General features: G+C 49.9%; 3 protein-coding genes across 3 annotated transcripts in view; 1 reads left to right on the forward strand and 2 right to left on the reverse strand.

Annotated features, from left to right (window-relative positions):
- Positions 1 to 19, forward strand: part of LOC144602498 (vacuolar protein sorting-associated protein 52 homolog) — a 31683-nt gene extending 31664 nt beyond the window's left edge. Inside the window, exon 15 of the mRNA XM_078415629.1 lies at positions 5 to 19. Within this exon, the coding sequence (XP_078271755.1) occupies positions 5 to 19 (15 nt within the window). The remainder of the gene's footprint in view (positions 1 to 4) is intronic.
- The window catches only part of LOC144603008 (zinc-binding protein A33-like), an 852507-nt gene that overhangs the window by 604069 nt on the left and 228967 nt on the right, over positions 1 to 19471 (reverse strand).
- LOC144602499 (butyrophilin-like protein 1) overlaps positions 3627 to 19471 on the reverse strand; it is a gene marked incomplete at its 3' end in the record, with an annotated part of 32876 nt that continues 17031 nt past the window's right edge. Inside the window, exons 5-9 of the mRNA XM_078415630.1 lie at positions 14315 to 14443; positions 10156 to 10182; positions 8154 to 8180; positions 6450 to 6476; positions 3627 to 3685 (exon numbers count right to left, since the gene is read on the reverse strand). Coding sequence (XP_078271756.1) covers positions 3627 to 3685; positions 6450 to 6476; positions 8154 to 8180; positions 10156 to 10182; positions 14315 to 14443 — 269 coding nt within the window. The remainder of the gene's footprint in view (positions 3686 to 6449; positions 6477 to 8153; positions 8181 to 10155; positions 10183 to 14314; positions 14444 to 19471) is intronic.

Raw genomic sequence — 19471 nt, forward strand, 5'->3', positions numbered from 1 at the left:
ATAGGAATCTGAGGGGTAACTTTTCCACACAGAGGGTGGTGGGTGTATGGAACGAGCTGCCGGAGGAGGTAGTTGAGATTATTATCTGAATGGTGTCAAGTTAGGAGGAGGGGGAGTTCAACGAGATCTGGGTGTCCTAGTGCATCAGTCACTGAAAGGAAGCATGCAGGTACAGCAGGCAGTGAAGAAAGCCAATGGGATGTTGGCCGTCATAACACGAGGAGTTGAGTATAGGAGCAAAGAGGTCCTTCTGCAGTTGTACAGGGCCCTAGTGAGACGGCACCTGGAGTACTGTGTGCAGTTGTACAGGGCCCTAGTGAGACCGCACCTGGAGTACTGTGTGCAGTTGTACAGGGCCCTAGTGAGACCGCACCTGGAGTACTGTGTGCAGTTGTACAGGGCCCTAGTGAGACCGCACCTGGAGTACTGTGTGCAGTTGTACAGGGCCCTGGTGAGACCGCACCTGGAGTACTGTGTGCAGTTGTACCGGGCCCTGGTGAGACCGCACCTGGAGTACTGTGTGCAGTTTTGGTCTCCAAATTTGAGGAAGGATATTCTTGCTATTGAGGGCAATAGACAATAGACAATAGACAATAGGTGCAGGAGTAGGCCATTCAGCCCTTCGAGCCAGCACCGCCATTCAATGCGATCATGGCTGATCACTATCAATCAGTACCCCGTTCCTGCCTTCTCCCCATACCCCCTCACTCCGCTATCCTTAAGAGCTCTATCCAGCTCTCTCTTGAAAGCATCCAACGAACTGGCCTCCACTGCCTTCTGAGGCAGAGAATTCCACACCTTCACCACCCTCTGACTGAAAAAGTTCTTCCTCATCTCCGTTCTAAATGGCCTACCCCTTATTCTCAAACTGTGGCCCCTTGTTCTGGACTCCCCCAACATTGGGAACATGTTATCTGCCTCTAATGTGTCCAATCCCCTAATTATCTTATATGTTTCAATAAGATCCCCCCTCATCCTTCTAAATTCCAGTGTATACAAGCCCAATCGCTCCAGCCTTTCAACATACGACAGTCCCGCCATTCCGGGAATTAATCTAGTGAACCTACGCTGCACGCCCTCCATAGCAAGAATATCCTTCCTCAAATTTGGAGACCAAAACTGCACACAGTACTCCAGGTGCGGTCTCACCAGGGCCCGGTACAACTGTAGAAGGACCTCTTTGCTCCTATACTCAACTCCTCTTGTTACGAAGGCCAACATTCCATTGGCTTTCTTCACTGCCTGCTGAACCTGCATGCTTCCTTTCATTGACTGATGCACTAGGACACCCAGATCTCGTTGAACTCCCCCTCCTCCTAACTTGACACCATTCAGATAATAATCTGCCTTTCTATTCTTACTTCCAAAGTGAATAACCTCACACTTATCTACATTAAACTGCATCTGCCATGTATCCGCCCACTCACACAACCTGTCCAGGTCACCCTGCAGCCTTATTGCATCTTCCTCACAATTCACACTACCCCCCAACTTAGTATCATCTGCAAATTTGCTAATGGTACTTTTAATCCCTTCGTCTAAGTCATTAATGTATATCGTAAATAGCTGGGGTCCCAGCACCGAACCTTGCGGTACCCCACTGGTCACTGCCTGCCATTCCGAAAGGGACCCATTTATCCCCACTCTTTGCTTTCTGTCTGTTAACCAATTTTCTATCCATGTCAGTACCCTACCCCCAATACCATGTGCCCTAATTTTGCCCACTAATCTCCTATGTGGGACCTTGTCGAAGGCTTTCTGAAAGTCGAGGTACACCACATCCACTGACTCTCCCTTGTCAATTTTCCTAGTTACATCCTCAAAAAATTCCAGTAGATTTGTCAAGCATGATTTCCCCTTCGTAAATCCATGCTGACTCGGAACGATCCCGTTACTGCTATCCAAATGCTCAGCAATTTCGTCTTTTATAATTGACTCCAGCATTTTCCCCACCACTGATGTCAGACTAACTGGTCTATAATTACCCGTTTTCTCTCTCCCTCCTTTCTTAAAAAGTGGGATAACATTTGCTATTCTCCAATCCACAGGAACTGATCCTGAATCTATAGAACATTGAAAAATGATCTCCAATGCTTCCACTATTTCTAGAGCCACCTCCTTAAGTACCCTGGGATGCAGACCATCAGGTCCTGGGGATTTATCAGCCTTCAGTCCCATCAGTCTACCCAAAACCATTTCCTGCCTAATGTGGATTTCCTTCAGTTCCTCCATCACCCTAGGTTCTCCGGCCCCTAGAACATTTGGGAGATTGTGTGTATCTTCCTCAGTGAAGACAGATCCAAAGTAACGGTTTAACTCGTCTGCCATTTCTTTGTTCCCCATAATAAACTCCCCTGTTTCTGTCTTCAAGGGACCCACATTTGCCTTGACTATTTTTTTCCTCTTCACGTACCTAAAAAAACTTTTGCTATCCTCCTTTATATTATTGGCTAGTTTACCCTCGTACCTCATCTTTTCTCCTCGTATTGCCTTTTTAGTTAACTTTTGTTGCTCTTTAAAAGAGTCCCAATCCTCTGTCTTCCCACTCTTCTTTGCTATGTTATACTTCCTCTCCTTAATTTTTATGCTGTCCCTGACTTCCCTTGTCAGCCACAGGTGTCTCTTACTCCCCTTAGAGTCTTTCCACCTCTTTGGAATAAATTGATCCTGCAACCTCTGCATTATTCCCAGGAATACCTGCCATTGCTGTTCTACCGTCTTCCCTGCTAGGGCCTCCTTCCAATCAATTTTGGCCAGCTCCCGCCTCATGCCTCTGTAATCCCCTTTGCTATACTGCAATACCGACACTTCCGATTTTCCCTTCTGCCTTTCCATTTGCAGAGTAAAACTTATCATGTTGTGATCACTGCCTCCTAATGGCTCTTTTACCTCTAGTCCCCTTACCAGATCAGGATCATTACACAACAGGGCGTGCAGCGTAGGTTTACTAGGTTAATTCCCGGAATGGCGGGACTGTCATATGTTGAAAGACTGGAGCGACTAGGCTTGTATACACTGGAATTTAGAAGGATGAGAGGAGATCTTATCGAAACGTATAAGATTATTAAGGGGTTGGACACGTTAGAGGCAGGAAACATGTCCCCAATGTTGGGGGAGTCCAGAACAAGGGGCCACACAGTTTAAGAATAAGGGGTCGGCCATTTAGAACGGAGATGAGGAAGAACTTTTTCAGTCAGAGAGTGGTGAAGGTGTGGAATTCTCTGCCTCAGAAGGCGGTGGAGGCCAGTTCGTTGGATGCTTTCAAGAGAGAGCTGGATAGAGCTCTTAAGGATAGCGGAGTGAGGGGGTATGGGGAGAAGGCAGGAACGGGGTACTGATTGAGTGTGATCAGCCATGATCGCATTGAATGGCGGTGCGTACAGGCTCGAAGGGCTGAATGGCCTCCTCCTGCACCTATTGTCTATTGTCTATTGACTATCCCAACGTTGGACAGGTACATGGATGGGACAGGTTTGGAGGGATGTGGGCCAAACGCGGGCAGGTGGGACTGGTGTAGCTGGGACATTGTTGGCCGGTGTGGGCAAGTTGGGCCTGTTTCCACACTGTGACCCCCACCCACCGTGCCAACACCCCACCCCGCCAACACCCCACCCCACCCCAAACCGGGCCAGCGCTTTTCTCCCACGGCGCTCCTTACCCAAGTCTTCCAAATATTTCTGCTTCTCTGAAATAGAGACGGGACAAGATCAGCCAGGATCACGGGCAACTCACGTCCGACGCGCGTTCGTAAGTTCACAAGCAATTAGGAGCAGAATTTGGCCATTCGGCCCATCTAGTCCACTCCGCCATTCGATCACGGCTGACCTATCTCTCCCTCCCTCCCAACCCCATTCTCCTGCCTTCTCCCCATAACCCCTGACACCCGCACTGATCAATAATCCATCGATCCCTGCCTTAAAAACTACCCACTGACTTGTGGCCTCCACAGCCGTCTGTGGCAAAGAATCCCGCCCTCTGACTAAAGAAATTCCTCCTCATCTCCTTCCTAAAGGAACGTCCTTTAATTCTGAGGCTGTGCCCTCTGGTCCTGGACTCTCCCACTAGTCTCCCACATCCTCTCCACATCCACTCTATCCAAGTCTTTCACTATTCACAGGTTCACCCGGTTAATTCCCGGAATGGCGGGACTGTCGTACGTCGAAAGACTGGAGTACTGTGTGCAGTTTTGGTCTCCAAATTTGAGGAAGGACATTCTTGCTATTGAGGGCGTGCAGCGTAGGTTCACTAGGTTAATTCCCGGAATGGCGGGACTGTCGTATGTCGAAAGACTGGAGCGACTGGGCTTGTATACACTGGAATTTAGATTGAAAAGGGATCTTATCGAAACGTATAAGATTACTAAGGGGTTGGACACGCTAGAGGCAGGAAACGTGTTCCCGATGTTGGGGGAGTCCAGAACCAGGGGCCACAGTTTAAGAATAATAACATTAATGACTTGGATGAAGGGTGTAAAAGTGCCATTAGCAAATTTGCAGATGGTACAAAGCTGGGTGGCAGTGTGAACTGTGAGGAAGATGCTATGAGGTTGCAGGGTGACTTGGACAGGTTGTGTGAGTGGGCGGATGCATGGCAGATGCAGTTTAATGTAGATAAGTGTGAGGTTATCCGCTTTGGTGGTAAGAATAGGAAGGCAGAGTATTATCCGAATGGTGTCAAGTTAGGAACAGGGGACGTACAACGAGATCTGGGTGTCCTAGTGCATCAGTCACTGAAAGGAAGCATGCAGGTACAGCAGGCAGTGAAGAAAGCCAATGGCATGTTGGCCTTCATAACAAGAGGAGTTGAGTATAGGAGCAAAGAGGTCCTTCTACAGTTGTACCGGGCCCTAGTGAGACCGCATCTGGAGTACTGTGTGCAGTTTTGGTCTCCAAATTTGAGGAAGGATATTCTTGCTATTGAGGGCGTGCAGCGTAGGTTCACTAGGTTAATTCCCGGAATGGCGGGACTGTCATATGTTGAAAGGCTGGAGCGATTGGGCTTGTATACACTGGAATTTAGAAGGATGAGGGGGATCTTATTGAAACATATAAGATAATTAGGGGATTGGACACATTAGAGGCAGGAAACATGTTCCCAATGTTGGGGGAGTCCAGAACAAGGGGCCACACACAGTTTAAGAATAAGGGGTAGGCCATTTAGAACGGAGATGAGGAAGAACTTTTACAGTCAGAGAGTGGTGAAGGTGTGGAATCCTCTGCCTCAGAAGGCAGTGGAGGCCAGTTCGTTGGATGCTTTCAAGAGAGAGCTAGATAGAGCTCTTAAGGATAGCGGAGTCAGGGGGTACGGGGAGAAGGCAGGAACGGGGTACTGATTGAGAATGATCAGCCATGATCACATTGAATGGCAGTGCGTACAGGCTCGAAGGGCCAATAGACAAAAGGTGCAGGAGGAGGCCATTCGGCCCTTCGAGCCTGTACGCACCGCCATTCAATGTGATCACGGCTGATCATTCTCAATCAGTACCCCGTTCCTACCTTCTCCCCGTACCCCCTGATAGAATGGATAGGAATGGCCTACTCCTGCACCTGTTGTCTATTGTATAAGTTTCAATGAGGTCCCCTCTCATTCCTTCTAAACTCCAGCGAGTAGAGGCCTAGGGCCGACAAACGCTCGTCAATAGACAATAGACAATAGACAATAGGTGCAGGAGGAGGCCATTCGGCCCTTCGAGCCTGTACGCACCGCCATTCAATGCGATCATGGCTGATCACTCTCAATCAGTACCCCGTTCCTGCCTTCTCCCCATACCCCCTCACTCCGCTATCCTTAAGAGCTCTATCCAACTCTCTCTTGAAAGCATCCAACGAACTGGCCTCCACTGCCTTCTGAGGCAGAGAATTCCACACCTTCACCACTCTCTGACTGAAAAAGATCTTCCTCATCTCCGTTCTAAATGGCCTACCCCTTATTCTTAAACTGTGTGTGGCCCCTTGTTCTGGACTCCCCCCAACATTGGGAACATGTTTCCTGCCTCTAAATGTGTCCAATCCCCTAATTATCTTATATGTTTCAATAAGATCCCCCCTCATCCTTCTAAATTCCAGTGTATACAAGCCCAGTCGCTCCAGCCTTTCAACATACGACAGTCCCGCCATTCCGGGAATTAACCCAGTGAACCTACGCTGCACGCCTTCCATAGCAAGAATATCCTTCCTCAAATTTGGAGACCAAAACTGCACACAGTACTCCAGGTGCGGTCTCACCAGGGCCCGGTACAACTGCAGAAGGACCTCTTTGCTCCGATACTCAACTCCTCTTGTTACGAAGGCCAACATTCCATGTCTTATGTTAACCCACTCTTTCCCGGGATCGTTCTCATCAGAACCTCCTCTGGACCCTCTCCAGAGCCAGCACACACCCCCTCCTCAGATTTAGCGAGCGGGTTTGCCCCAGTCTCCAATCCCCCCCCTTCCCCCCATCACACTTACCTTGTTTCGCTTCGTCCTCTTGCTTGGCTGTGAGAGGGGGCATTGGGAGAAAACAGAACATAGATTAACAATCGCGGAGACGTGTAACATGTTCCCAATGTTGGGGGAGTCCAGAACCAGGGGCCACACACAGTTTAAGAATAAGGGGTAGGCCATTTAGAACGGCGACGAGGACTCGAAGGGCCAAATGGCCTCCTCCTGCACCTATTTTCTATGTTTTTATGTTTCTGTATAAATATATCCACTGACTTGTGGCCTCCACAGCCGTCTGTGGCAAAGAATCCCACAGATTCGCCACCCTCTGACTAACGAAATTCCTCATCTCCTTCCTGAAAGAACGTCCTTTAATTCTGAGGCTGTGCCCTCTGGTCCTAGACTCTCCCACTAGTGGGAACATCCTCTCCACACCCACTCTATCCAGGCCGCTCACTTTTCTGTACGTTTCAATGAGGACTTCCCACTAGGTTAATCCCCGGAATGGCGGGACTGTCGTGTGTTGAAAGACTGGAGCGACTAGGCTTGTATACACTGGAATTTAGAAGGATGGGAGGGGATCTTATCGAAACGTATAAGATTATTAAGGGGTTGGACACGTTAGAGGCAGGAAACATGTTCCCAATGTTGGGGGAGTCCAGAACCAGGGACCACAAACAGTCTAAGAATAAGGGGTAGGCCATTTAGAACGGAGACGAGGAAAAACTTTTTCAGTCAGAGAGTTGTGAATCTGTGGAATTCTCTGCCACAGAAGGCAGTGGGGGCCAATTCTCTGAATGCTTTCAAGAGAGAGCTAGATAGGGCTCTTAAGGATAGCGGAGTCAGGGGGTATGGGGAGAAGGCAGGAACGGGGTACTGATTGAGAATGATCAGCCATGATTACGTTGAATGGCGGTGCGTACAGGCTCGAAGGGCCGAACGGCCTCCTCCTGCACCTATTGTCTGTTGTCTATTGTCACCCAGCTTTGTGTCATCTGCAAATTTGCTAATGGTACTTTAAATCCCTTCATCCAAGTCATTAATGTACTGCCTGCTGTGGAGTGCTAAAGAATTTCTTTGGCCAGAGGGTGGTGAATCTGTGGGATTCTTTGCCACAGACGGCTGTGGAGGCCACAAGTCAGTGGATGTATTTAAGGCTGAGATGGACAGATTGTTGATCAGTGCGGGTGTCAGGGGTTATGGGGAGAAGGCAGGAGAATGGGGTTTGGAGGGAGAGATGGATTTCACCCAGAGAGTTGTGAACCTGTGGAATTCTCTGCCACAGAGGGCAGTGGAGGCCGATTCTCTGAATGCATTCAAGAGAGAGCTGGATAGAGCTCTTGAGGGTAGCGGAGTCAGGGGGTACGGGGAGAGATGAGGAAAAACTTTCTATTGTCCATTGGAGGCCAATTCACTGGATGGTTTCAAGAGAGAGTTAGATTTAGCTCTTGGGGCTAACGGAATCAAGGGATACGGGGAGAAGGCCGGAACGGGGTAGTGATTGTGGATGGTCGGCCGTGATCATGTTGAATGGCGGTGCGTACAGGCTCGAAGGGCCGAATGGCCTAATCCTGCAACTATTTTCTCAGTTGCTCTGTCTACAGAACAGCCATGATTGAATGGCGGGGTCGACACGGATGGGCCGAATGGTCTAGTTCTTCGCGTTGGTGCCTGGCCTGACAGGTGATAGAGTGTCGTTGGGGCTTAGTCCTCCATCTGCTGGTCACTTACCGAGATTATGGCGTAGAGTTTCGTAGTCTAGAGAGGGAATAAGAGGCAGGATTAATCTCCACTCTCAACGCCGGCCAAAACATTTCACCCATTCCTTCTATCCATAGAAACATAGACAACAGGTCCATTCGGCCCTTCGAGCCTGTACGCACTGCCATTCATTGTGATCATGGCTGATCGTCCACAATCAGTAACCTGTGCCTGCCTTCTCCCCGTATCCCTTGACTCCACTAGCCCCCAGAGCTCTATCTAACTCTCTCTTAAACCCATCCAGTGATTTGGCCTCCACTGCCCTCTGTGGCAGAGAATCCCACAGATTCACAACGGAGATGAGGAAAAGCTTTTCCAGTCAGAGAGTTGTGAATCTGTGGAATTTTCTGCCTCAGAGGGCAGTGGAGGGGCAATTCTCTGAATGCTTTCAAGAGAGAGCTGGATAGAGCTCTTAAGGATAGCGGAGTCAGGGGGTACGGGGAGAAGGCAGGAACGGGGGTACTGATTGAGAATGATCAGCCATGATCACATTGAATGGCGGTGCGTACAGGCTCGAAGGGCCGAATGGCCTCCTCCTGCGTCTATTGTCTATTGTCTGTTGGCATGGGCGAATCTCTGTGTCATAGAAACATAGAAAATAGGTGCAGGAGTAGGCCATTCGGCCCTTCGAGCCTGTACGCACCGCCATTCAATATGATCATGGCTGATCATCCAACTCAGTATCCCGTACCTGCCTTCTCTCCATACCCCCTGATCCCTTTAGCCACAAGGGCCACATCTAACTCCCTCTTAAATATAGCCAATGAACTGGCCTCAACTACCTTCTGTGGCAGAGAATTCCACAGACTCACCACTCTCTGTGTGAAGAAATGTTTTCTCATCTCGGTCCTAAAAGACTTCCCCCTTATCCTTAAGCTGTGACCCCTGGTTCTGGACTCCCCCAACATCGGGAACAATCTTCCCGCATCTAGCCTCTCCAACCCCTTAAGAATTTTATATGTTTCTATAAGATCCCCCCCTCAGTCTTCTAAATTCCAGCGAGTACAAGCCCAGTCTATCTAGTCTTTCCTCATATGTAAGTCCCGCCATCCCAGGGATCAATCTGGTGAACCTTCTCTGTACTCCCTCTAAGGCAAGAACGTCTTTCCTCAGGTTAGGAGACCAAAACTGCACACAATACTCCAGGTGCGGTCTCACCAAGGCCCTGTACAACTGCAGCAGAACCTCCCTGCTCCTAAACTCAAATCCTCTTGCTATGAATGCCAACATACCATTCGCTTTCTTCACTGCCTGCTGCACCTGCATGCCTGCTTTCAATGACTGGTGCACCATGACACCCAGGTCACGTTGCATCTCCCCTTCTCCCAATCGGTCACCATTCAGGTAATACTCTGCTTTCCTGTTCTTGCCGCCAAAGTGGATAACCTCACATTTATCCACATTATATTGCATCTGCCATGCATTTGCCCACTCGCCTAATCTATCCATGTCACTCTGCATCCTCCTAGCATCCTCCTCGCAGCTAACACTGCCACCCAGCTTCGTGTCATCCGCAAACTTAGAGATGTTGCATTCAATTCCCTCGTCCAAATCATTAATATACACTGTAAATAACTGGGGTCCCAGCACTGAGCCTTGCGGTACCCCACTAGTCACTGCCTGCCATTCCGAAAAGGACCCGTTTATTCCTACTCTTTGCTTCCTGTCCGCCAACCAATTCTCTATCCACCTCAACACTGAACCCCCAATACCGTGTGCTTTAAGTTTGTTACACCAATCTCCTATGTGGGACCTTGTCGAAGGCCTTCTGGAAGTCCAGATACAACACATCGACTGGTTCTCCCTTATCCACTCGACTAGTTACATCCTCGAAACATTCTATAAGATTCGTCAGACATGATTTGCCTTTGGTAAATCCATGCTGACTTTGTCTGATGATTTCACCACTTTCCAAATGTGATGCGATCACATCTTTAATAACTGACTCTAGAATGTCTAAATGGTCACTTACCGCGAATAGTCGGTCGCATTCTCAGTTCTGAAAGAGAGGGAGAGAGAGGTTTGTAGTGAGTACTGGGTTCATAATGCCCTCATCCAACCTACCCCCTTGGCCGAATTGCCAAGCAGTTACTAGCACAGAAAGCAACTCGATGCCAGCATTTATTTCCACAGGGCTTGTGTACAAACAGGGCTGTATTGCTGAGGCCGTACAAGGCGAAGGTTAAGGCCTTTAGAAGGATGAGAGGGGATCTTATCGAAACGTATAAGATTATTAAGGGGTTGGGCACGTTAGAGGCAGGAAACATGTTCCCAATGTTGGGGGAGTCCAGAACAAGGGGCCACACAGTTTAAGAATAAGGGGTCGGCCATTTAGAACGGAGATGAGGGAAAACTTTTTCAGTCAGAGAGTTGTGAATCTGTGGAATTCTCTGCCACAGAGGGCAGTGGAGGCCAAATCACTGGATGCATTCAAGAGAGAGTTGGATAGAGCTCTTAAGGATAGCGGAGTCAGGGGGTACGGGGAGAAGGCAGGAACGGGGTACTGATTGAGAATGATCAGCCATGATCACATTGAATGGCGGTGCGTACAGGCTCGAAGGGCCGAATGGCCTCCTCCTGCGTCTATTGTCTATTGTCTATTGTCTGTTGGCATGGGCGAATCTCTGTGTCATAGAAACATAGAAAATAGGTGCAGGAGTAGGCCATTCGGCCCTTCGAGTCGTATGTTGAAAGACTGGAGCGACTAGGCTTGTACACACTGGAATTTAGAAGGATGAGAGGAGATCTTATCGAAACGTATAAGATTATTAAGGGGTTGGGCACGTTAGAGGCAGGAAACATGTTCCCAATGTTGGGGGAGTCCAGAACCAGGGGCCACACACACAGTTTAAGAATAAGGGGTCGGCCATTTAGAACGGAGATGAGGGAAAACTTTTTCAGTCAGAGAGTTGTGAATCTGTGGAATTCTCTGCCACAGAGGGCAGTGGAGGCCAAATCACTGGATGGATTTAAGAGAGAGTTAGATAGAGCTCTAGGGGCCGGTGGAATCAAAGGGACATGGGGAGAAGGCAGGCACGGGTTACTGATTGGGGACGGTCAGCCGTGATCACAATGAATGGCGGTGCGTACAGTCTCGAAGGGCCGAGTGGCCTCCTCCTGCACCTATTGTCTATGTGCCGTGTTCTATGAGTGAGCGGGTTAGCCGATGATGAGCGTTTGTGGGCACTGGGCCTGTACTCGCTGGAGTTTAGAAGGATGAGGGGGGACCTCATTGAAACGTCACCGAATAGTGAGCGGCCTGGATAGAGTGGGTATGGAGAGGATGTTTCCACTAGTGGGAGAGTCTAGGACCAGAGGGCACAGCCTCAGAATTAAAGGACGTTCCTTTTGGAAGGAGATGAGGAGGAATTTCTTCGCTCAGAGGGTGGTGAATCTGTGGGATTCTTTGCCACAGACGGCTGTGGAGGCCACAAGTCAGTGGATGTATTTAAGGCAGAGATAGATAGATTGTTGGTCAGTGCGGGTGTCAGGGGTTATGGGGAGAAGGCAGGAGGATGGGGTTAGGAGGGAGAGATAGATCAGCCACAATTGAATGGCGGAGTAGACTCGATGGGCCGAATGGCCTAATTCTGCTCCTATCTCTTACTCAAGAGAGAGCTGGATAGAGCTCTTACGGATAGTGGAGTCAGGGGGTATTGGGAGAAGGTAGGAACGGGGTACTGATTGAGAATGACCAGCCATGATCACATTGAATGGCGGTGCGTACAGGCTCGAAGGGCCGAATGGCCTACTCCTGCACCTATTTTCGATGTTTCTTATGTTTCTATGGTCACTGTTGAAGAGTTAAACCCCGAGCCCGGTAAGATACAGCACAAAAAAAAGGTGCCATTCGGCCCATCGAGCCCATGCTGTCCGCCGGTCACCCAGTCAAAGTACTTTGTGCTATCCCACTTTCTCCCGAACACACCAATTCGGTCAACATTAACCGAAGCCAACTAATCGACGAACCGGCACGGCTTTGGGATGCGGGGGGAAACCGGAGCGCCCGGATTAAAGGAGGAGAGCGTGCAAACTCCGCGCAGGCAGCACCCGTAGTCGGGGATCGAACCGGGGGTCTCCGGGGCTGTGAGGCAGCGGTTCTACCCGCCGCGCCGCCGTGCCAATAAACCTAAACCTAGACGCCTTCTGGAGGTGCCGAAGCCGGGGCCTCGAGGGTCGACGGAACCCGTGTCTGGGGCCCCTGGGTGTATGGGGTCCTGGGTAATGGCCCCTGGGTTAGTGGGACCCCGGGATAGCGGAGTCAGGGGGTATGGGGAGAGGGCAGGAACGGGGTACTGATTGAGAATGATCAGCCATGATCACATTGAATGGCAGTGCGTACAGGCTCGAAGGGCCGAATGGCCTCCTCCTGCACCTGTTGTCCATTGTCTATTGTCTATTTGGGAACAGATAAGTTCGCCATGTTGGGGGAGTCCAGAACCAGGGGCCACACAGTTTACGAATAAAGATGTCGGTCACTTAGGACTGAGATGAGGAAAAACATTTTCACCCAGAGAGTTGTGAATCTGTGGAATTCTCTGCCTCAGAGGGCAGTGGAGGCCAATTCTCTGAATGCATTCAAGAGAGAGCTAGATAGAGCTCTTAAGGATAGCGGAGTCAGGGGGTATGGGGAGAAGGCAGGAACGGGGCACTGATTGAGAATGATCAGCCATGATCACATTGATTGGCGGTGCGTACAGGCTCGAAGGGTCGAATGGCCTCCTCCTGCACCTATTGTCTGTTGTCTACCTTACTAATGTCATTTTTTAAATCTTGTTTATCATTGGAATATTACTGCTGAGGTGACACGTTGTCTTGTCAAATACATTTCATCGTATCGTTGACCCTGAGCCAACCTACATGTGATAAATACAAATTATTATTATTATTGATTGATCCCTGGGATGGCAGGACTTTCATACGAAGAAAGACCGGATAGACTCGGCTTGTACTCGCTGGAATTTAGTAGGCATGCAGGTGCAGCAGGCAGTGAAGAAAGCCAATGGTATGTTGGCATTCATAGCGAGGGGATTTGAGTATAGGAGCAGGGAGGTTCTGCTGCAGTTGTACAGTGCCTTGGTGAGACCGCACCTGGAGTATTGCGTACAGTTTTGGTCTCCTAATCTGAGGAAAGACATTCTTGCCATAGAGGGAGTACAGAGAAGGTTCACCAGATTGATCCCTGGGATGGCGGGACTTACATATGAGGAAAGACTGGATAGACTCGGCTTGTACTCGCTGGGATTTAGAAGATTGAGGGGGGATCTTATAGAAACTTACAAAATTCTTAAGGGGTTGGACAGGCTAGATGCGGGAAGATTGTTCCCGATGTTGGGGGAGTCCAGAACAAGGGGCCACACAGTTTAAGGATAAGGGGGAAGTCTTTTAGGACCGTTTTTTTTTCACACAGAGAGTGGTGAATCTGTGGAATTCTCTGCCACAGAAGGTAGTTGAGGCCAGTTCATTGGCTATATTTAAGAGGGAGTTAGATGCGGCCCTTGTGGCTAAAGGGATCAGGGGGTATGGAGAGAAGGCAGGTACGGGATACTGAGTTGGATGATCAGCCATGATCATGCAGCGTAGGTTCACTAGGTTAATTCCCGGAATGGCGGGACTGTCGTATGTTGAAAGGCTGGAGCGATTGGGCTTGTATACACTGGAATTTAGAAGGATGAGGGGGGATCTTATTGAAACATATAAGATAATTAGGGGATTGGACACATTAGAGGCAGGAAACATGTTCCCAATGTTGGGGGAGTCCAGAACAAGGGGCCACACAGTTTAAGAATAAGGGGTAGGCCATTTAGAACGGAGATGAGGAAGAACTTTTTCAGTCAGAGAGTGGTGAAGGTGTGGAATTCTCTGCCTCAGAAGGCAGTGGAGGCCAGTTCGTTGGATGCTTTTCAAGAGAGAGCTGGATAGAGCTCTTAAGGATAGCGGAGTGAGGGGGTATGGGGAGAAGGCAGGAACGGGGTACTGATTGAGAGTGATCGGCCATGATCGCATTGAATGGCGGTGCGTACAGGCTCGAAGGGCTGAATGGCCTCCTCCTGCACCTATTGTCTATTTGTCAGTGGGCCCATGCTGCCCAGAGGAGCCGTGGGCTTAAGAAGGAGAAGAGGAATTCCTACCTTTCATCATCCTGTCCCGTTTCCTTGCCATCCTGATCAAGACACAAGCTGCCACGAGACCGCCCAGAAGCACAAGGAAAATGACCCAGAACCCCACCAGCCAGCCTGAGGTGTGTGGGAAGAAGTCACCTGTGGAGGGAAAGAGGTGTGGATTGGCATGTGTACGAGACGACGGAGTACGATAGAACTTTATGTAAGGTCGACACAAAACGCTGGAGTAGCTCAGCGGGTCAGGCAGCATCTGTGGAGGAACGTGGGCAGGTGAGGTTTCACAGAGTGCCGGAGTAACTCAGCGGGTCAGGCAGCATCTGTGGAGGAACGTGGGCAGGTGAGGTTTCACAGAGTGCTGGAGTAACTCAGCAGGTCAGGCAGCATCTGTGGAGAACATGGATGGGAGACGTTTACAGAGTGCTGGAGTAACTCAGCGGGTCAGGCAGCATCTGTGGAGAACATGGATGGGAGACGTTTACAGAGTGCTGGAGTAACTCAGCGGGTCAGGCAGCATCTGTGGAGAACATGGATGGGAGACGTTTACAGAGTGCTGGAGTAACTCAGCGGGTCAGGCAGCATCTGTGGAGAGAAGGAACGGGTGACAGTTTCGGGTCGAGACCCTTCTTCAGACTGATGTCAGGGGAGGGGGCGGGACAGAGATAGGATGTAGTCGGAGGCAGGAAGACTGGTGGGAGAACTGGGAAGGGGGAGGGGATGGAGAGAGAGAGGGGATGCAGCAGGGACTATCTGAAGTTGGAGAAGTCAATGTTCAGACCGCTGGGCTGCCCAAGCGAAATATGAGGTGCTGTTCCTCCAATTTGTGCTGGGCCTCACTCTGACAATGGAGGAGGCCCAGGACAGAAAGGTCAGTGTGGGAGTGGGAGTTGAAGTGCTGAGCCACGGGGAGATCAGGTTGGTGTGTCACGGAGGGGGTGAGCTGTATTGTCCAGGATGCCCCTGTGTCACGACACACCTGAGACCTATGTCAGCACACACACCTGTGATCTTCATGGGTACACACCTGAGATCAGTACCTACACCTGAGACCCTTGTGGGTACGCACCTGAGATCAGCCCGTACACCTGGGCACTATGTGGGTGCACACCTGAGATCAGTACCTACACCTGAGACCCTTGTGAGTACGCACCTGAGATCAGCCCCTACACCTGAGACCTATGTGGGTACACACCTGAGATAGACAATAGACAATAGGTGCAGGAGGAGGCCATTCAGCCCTTCGAGCCTGTACGCACCGCCATTCAATGCGATCATGGCTGATCACTCTCAATCAGTACCCCGTTCCTGCCTTCTCCCCATACCCCCTCACTCCGCTATCCTTAAGAGCTCTATCCAGCTCTCTCTTGAAAGCATCCAACGAACTGGCCTCCACTGCCTTCTGAGGTAGAGAATTCCACACCTTCACCACTCTCTGACTGAAAAAGTTCTTCCTCATCTCCGTTCTAAATGGCCTACCCCTTATTCTTAAACTGTGGCCCCTTGTTCTGGACTCCCCCAACATTGGGAACATGTTTCCTGCCTCTAATGTGTCCAATCCCCTAATTATCTTATATGTTTCAATAAGATTCCCCCCTCATCCTTCTAAATTCCAGTGTATACAAGCCTAACTGCTCCAGCCTTTCAACATACGACAGTCCCGCCATTCCGGGAATTAACCTAGTGAACCTACGCTGCACGCCCTCAATAGCAAGAATATCCTTCCTCAAATTTGGAGACCAAAACTGCACACAGTACTCCAGGTGCGGTCTCACCAGGGCCCTGTACAACTGCAGAAGGACCTCTTTGCTCCTATACTCAACTCCTCTTGTTATGAAGGCCAACATTCCATTGGCTTTCTTCACTGCCTGCTGTACCTGCATGCTTCCTTTCAGTGACTGATGCACTAGGACACCCAGATCTCGTTGAACATCCCCTCTTCCTAACTTGACACCATTCAGATAATAATCTGCCTTTCTATTCTTACTTCCAAAGTGAATAACCTCACACTTATCTACATTAAACTGCATCTGCCATGTATCCGCCCACTCACACAACCTGTCCAAGTCACCCTGCAGCCTTATTGCATCTTCCTCACAATTCACACTACCCCCCAGCTTCGTATCATCTGCAAATTTGCTAATGGTACTTTTAATCCCTTCATCTAAGTCATTAATGTATATCGTAAATAGCTGGGGTCCCAGCACCGAACCTTGCGGTACCCCACTGGTCACTGCCTGCCATTCCGAAAGGGACCCATTCAGATCAGTCCCTACACCTGAGACCTATGTGGGTACACACCTGAGATCAGTCCTTACATCAGTCACTGAAAGGAAGCATGCAGGTACAGCAGGCAGTGAAGAAAGATTATGGAATGTTGGCCTTCATAACAAGAGGAGTTGAGTATAGGAGCAAAGAGGTCCTTCTGCAGTTGTACAGGGCCCTAGTGAGACCGCACCTGGAGTACTGTGTGCAGTTTTGGTCTCCAAATTTGAGGAAGGACATTCTTGCTATTGAGGGCGTGCAGCGTAGGTTCACTAGGTTAATTCCCGGAATGGCGGGACTGTCGTATGTTGAAAGACTGGAGCGACTAGGCTTGTATACACTGCAATTTAGAAGGATGAGAGGGGATCTTATCGAAACGTATAAGATTATTAAGGGGTTGGACACGTTAGAGGCAGGAAACATGTTCCCAATGTTGGGGGAGTCCAGAACCAGGGGCCACACAGTTTAAGAATAAGGGGTCGGCCATTTAGAACGGAGATGAGGAAAAACTCTTTTTCAGTCAGAGAGTGGTGAAGGTGTGGAATTCTCTGCCTCAGAAGGCAGTGGAGGCCAGTTCTCTGAATGCATTCAAGAGAGAGCTGGATAGAGCTCTTAAGGATAGCGGAGTCAGGGGGGTATGGGGAGAAGGCAGGAACGGGGCACTGATTGAGAATGATCAGCCATGATCACATTGAATGGCGGTGCGTACAGGCTCGAAGGGCCGAATGGCCTCCTCCTGCACCTGTTGTCTGTTGTCTATTGTCTATTGCTGACCGGGAGCACCCCACAAGCCTTGCCGTTTCAGAGATGCTCTGACCCAGTCGTCTGGCCAGAACAATTTGGGCCCTTGTCAAAGTCGCTCAGGTATTTGCTCAGGTATTTGCTCAGGTATTTGCTCAGGTATTTGCTCAGGTATTTGCTCAGGTATTTACTCCTGCCCATTTCTCCTGCATCCAACAGGTCAACTTCAAGAACTGACTGTCCATTTGCTGCCTGATATATCCCACCCCTTTTGACAGGTGCCATTGGAACAGGGCAATCAATGTCATTCACTTCACCTGTCAGTGGTCATAATGTTGTGGCTGATCGGTGTTTGGGGGTACACACCTGAACTATGGGGGTACGCACCTGAACTATGGGGTGCACACCTGAACTATGGGGGTACGCACCTGAACTATGGGGGTGCGCACCTGAACTATGGGGTACACACCTGAACGATGGGGTACACACCTGAACTATGGTGTACACACCTGAACTATGGGGGAACACACCTGAACTATGGAGTACGCACCTGAACTATGGGGGTACACACCTGAACTATGGGGGTACGCACCTGAACTATGGGGGTACGCACCTGAACTATGGGGGTACACACCTGAACTATGGGGGAACACACCTGAACTATGGTGTACACACCTGAACTATGGGGGAACACACCTGAACTATGGAGTACACACCAGGACTTTGGGGGTACACACCTGAACTATGGGGGTACACACCTGAACTATGGAGTACACACCAGGACTATGGGGGTGAATACCTGAACTATGGGGGAACACACCTGAACTATGGAGTACACACCAGGACTATGGGGTACACACCTGAACTATGGGGGTACGCACCTGAACTATGGGGGTACACGCCTGAACTATGGGGGTACACACCTGAACTATGGGGTATACACCTGAACTATGGTGGTACACACCTGAACTCTGGGGTACGCACACCTGAACTTTGGGGTACACACCTGAACTATGGGGGTACACACCTGAACTATGGGGTTACACACCAGGACTATGGGGGTACACACCTGAACTATGGGGGTACACACCTGAACTATGGGGTACACACCTGAACTATGGGGTTACACACCAGGACTATGGGGGTACACACCTGAACTATGGGGGTACACACCTGAACTATGGGGTACACACCTGAACTATGGGGGTACACACCTGAACTATGGGGGTATACACACCTGAATAATGGGGGCACTCATCTGAACTATGGGGGTACGCACCTGAACTATGGGGGTACGCACCTGAACTCTGGGGTACACACCTGAGATCTACTGTATGGGGTACACACCTGAACTATGAGGTACACGCCTGAACTATGGGGGTATGCAGCTGAACTATGAGGTACACACCTGAACTATGGGGTACACACCTGAACTATGGGGTATACACCTGAACTATGGGGTACACACCTGAACTATGGGGGTACACACCTGAACAATGGGGGTGCACACCTGAACTATGGGGGTAAACACCTGAACTTTGGGGTGGACACCTGAACTATGGGGGTACACCTGAACTATGGGGGTACACACCTGAGCTATGGGGTATACACCTGAACTATGGGCTTACACACCAGGACTATGGGGGTACACGCCTGAGCTATGGGGTATACACCTGAACTCTGGGGTACGCACCTGAACTCTGGGGTGCACACCTGAACTATGGGGTACATGCCTGAACTATGGGGTACACACCTGAACTATGGGGGTACACGCCTGAACTATGGAGGTACACACCTGAGATCTACTGTATGGGGTTACACACCTGAACTATGGAGGTACACACCTGAACTATGGGGGTACACACCTGAACTATGGGGTATACACCTGAACTATGGGGTACGCACACCTGAACTATGGGGGTACGCACCTGAACTATGGGTGTACGCACCTGAACTATGGGGGTACACACCTGAACTATGGGGGTACACACCTGAACTATGGGGAAAACACCTGAACTATGGGGGTACGCACCTGAACTATGGGGTACACACCTGAACTATGGGGGTACACACCTGAACTATGGGGGTACACACCTGAACTATGGGTTACACACCTGAACTATGGGGGTACATACCTGAACTATGGGGGTACACACCTGAACTATG

Source organism: Rhinoraja longicauda, chromosome 19 (assembly GCF_053455715.1).
Source record: "Rhinoraja longicauda isolate Sanriku21f chromosome 19, sRhiLon1.1, whole genome shotgun sequence".
NCBI classification, from domain to species: domain Eukaryota; kingdom Metazoa; phylum Chordata; class Chondrichthyes; order Rajiformes; family Arhynchobatidae; genus Rhinoraja; species Rhinoraja longicauda.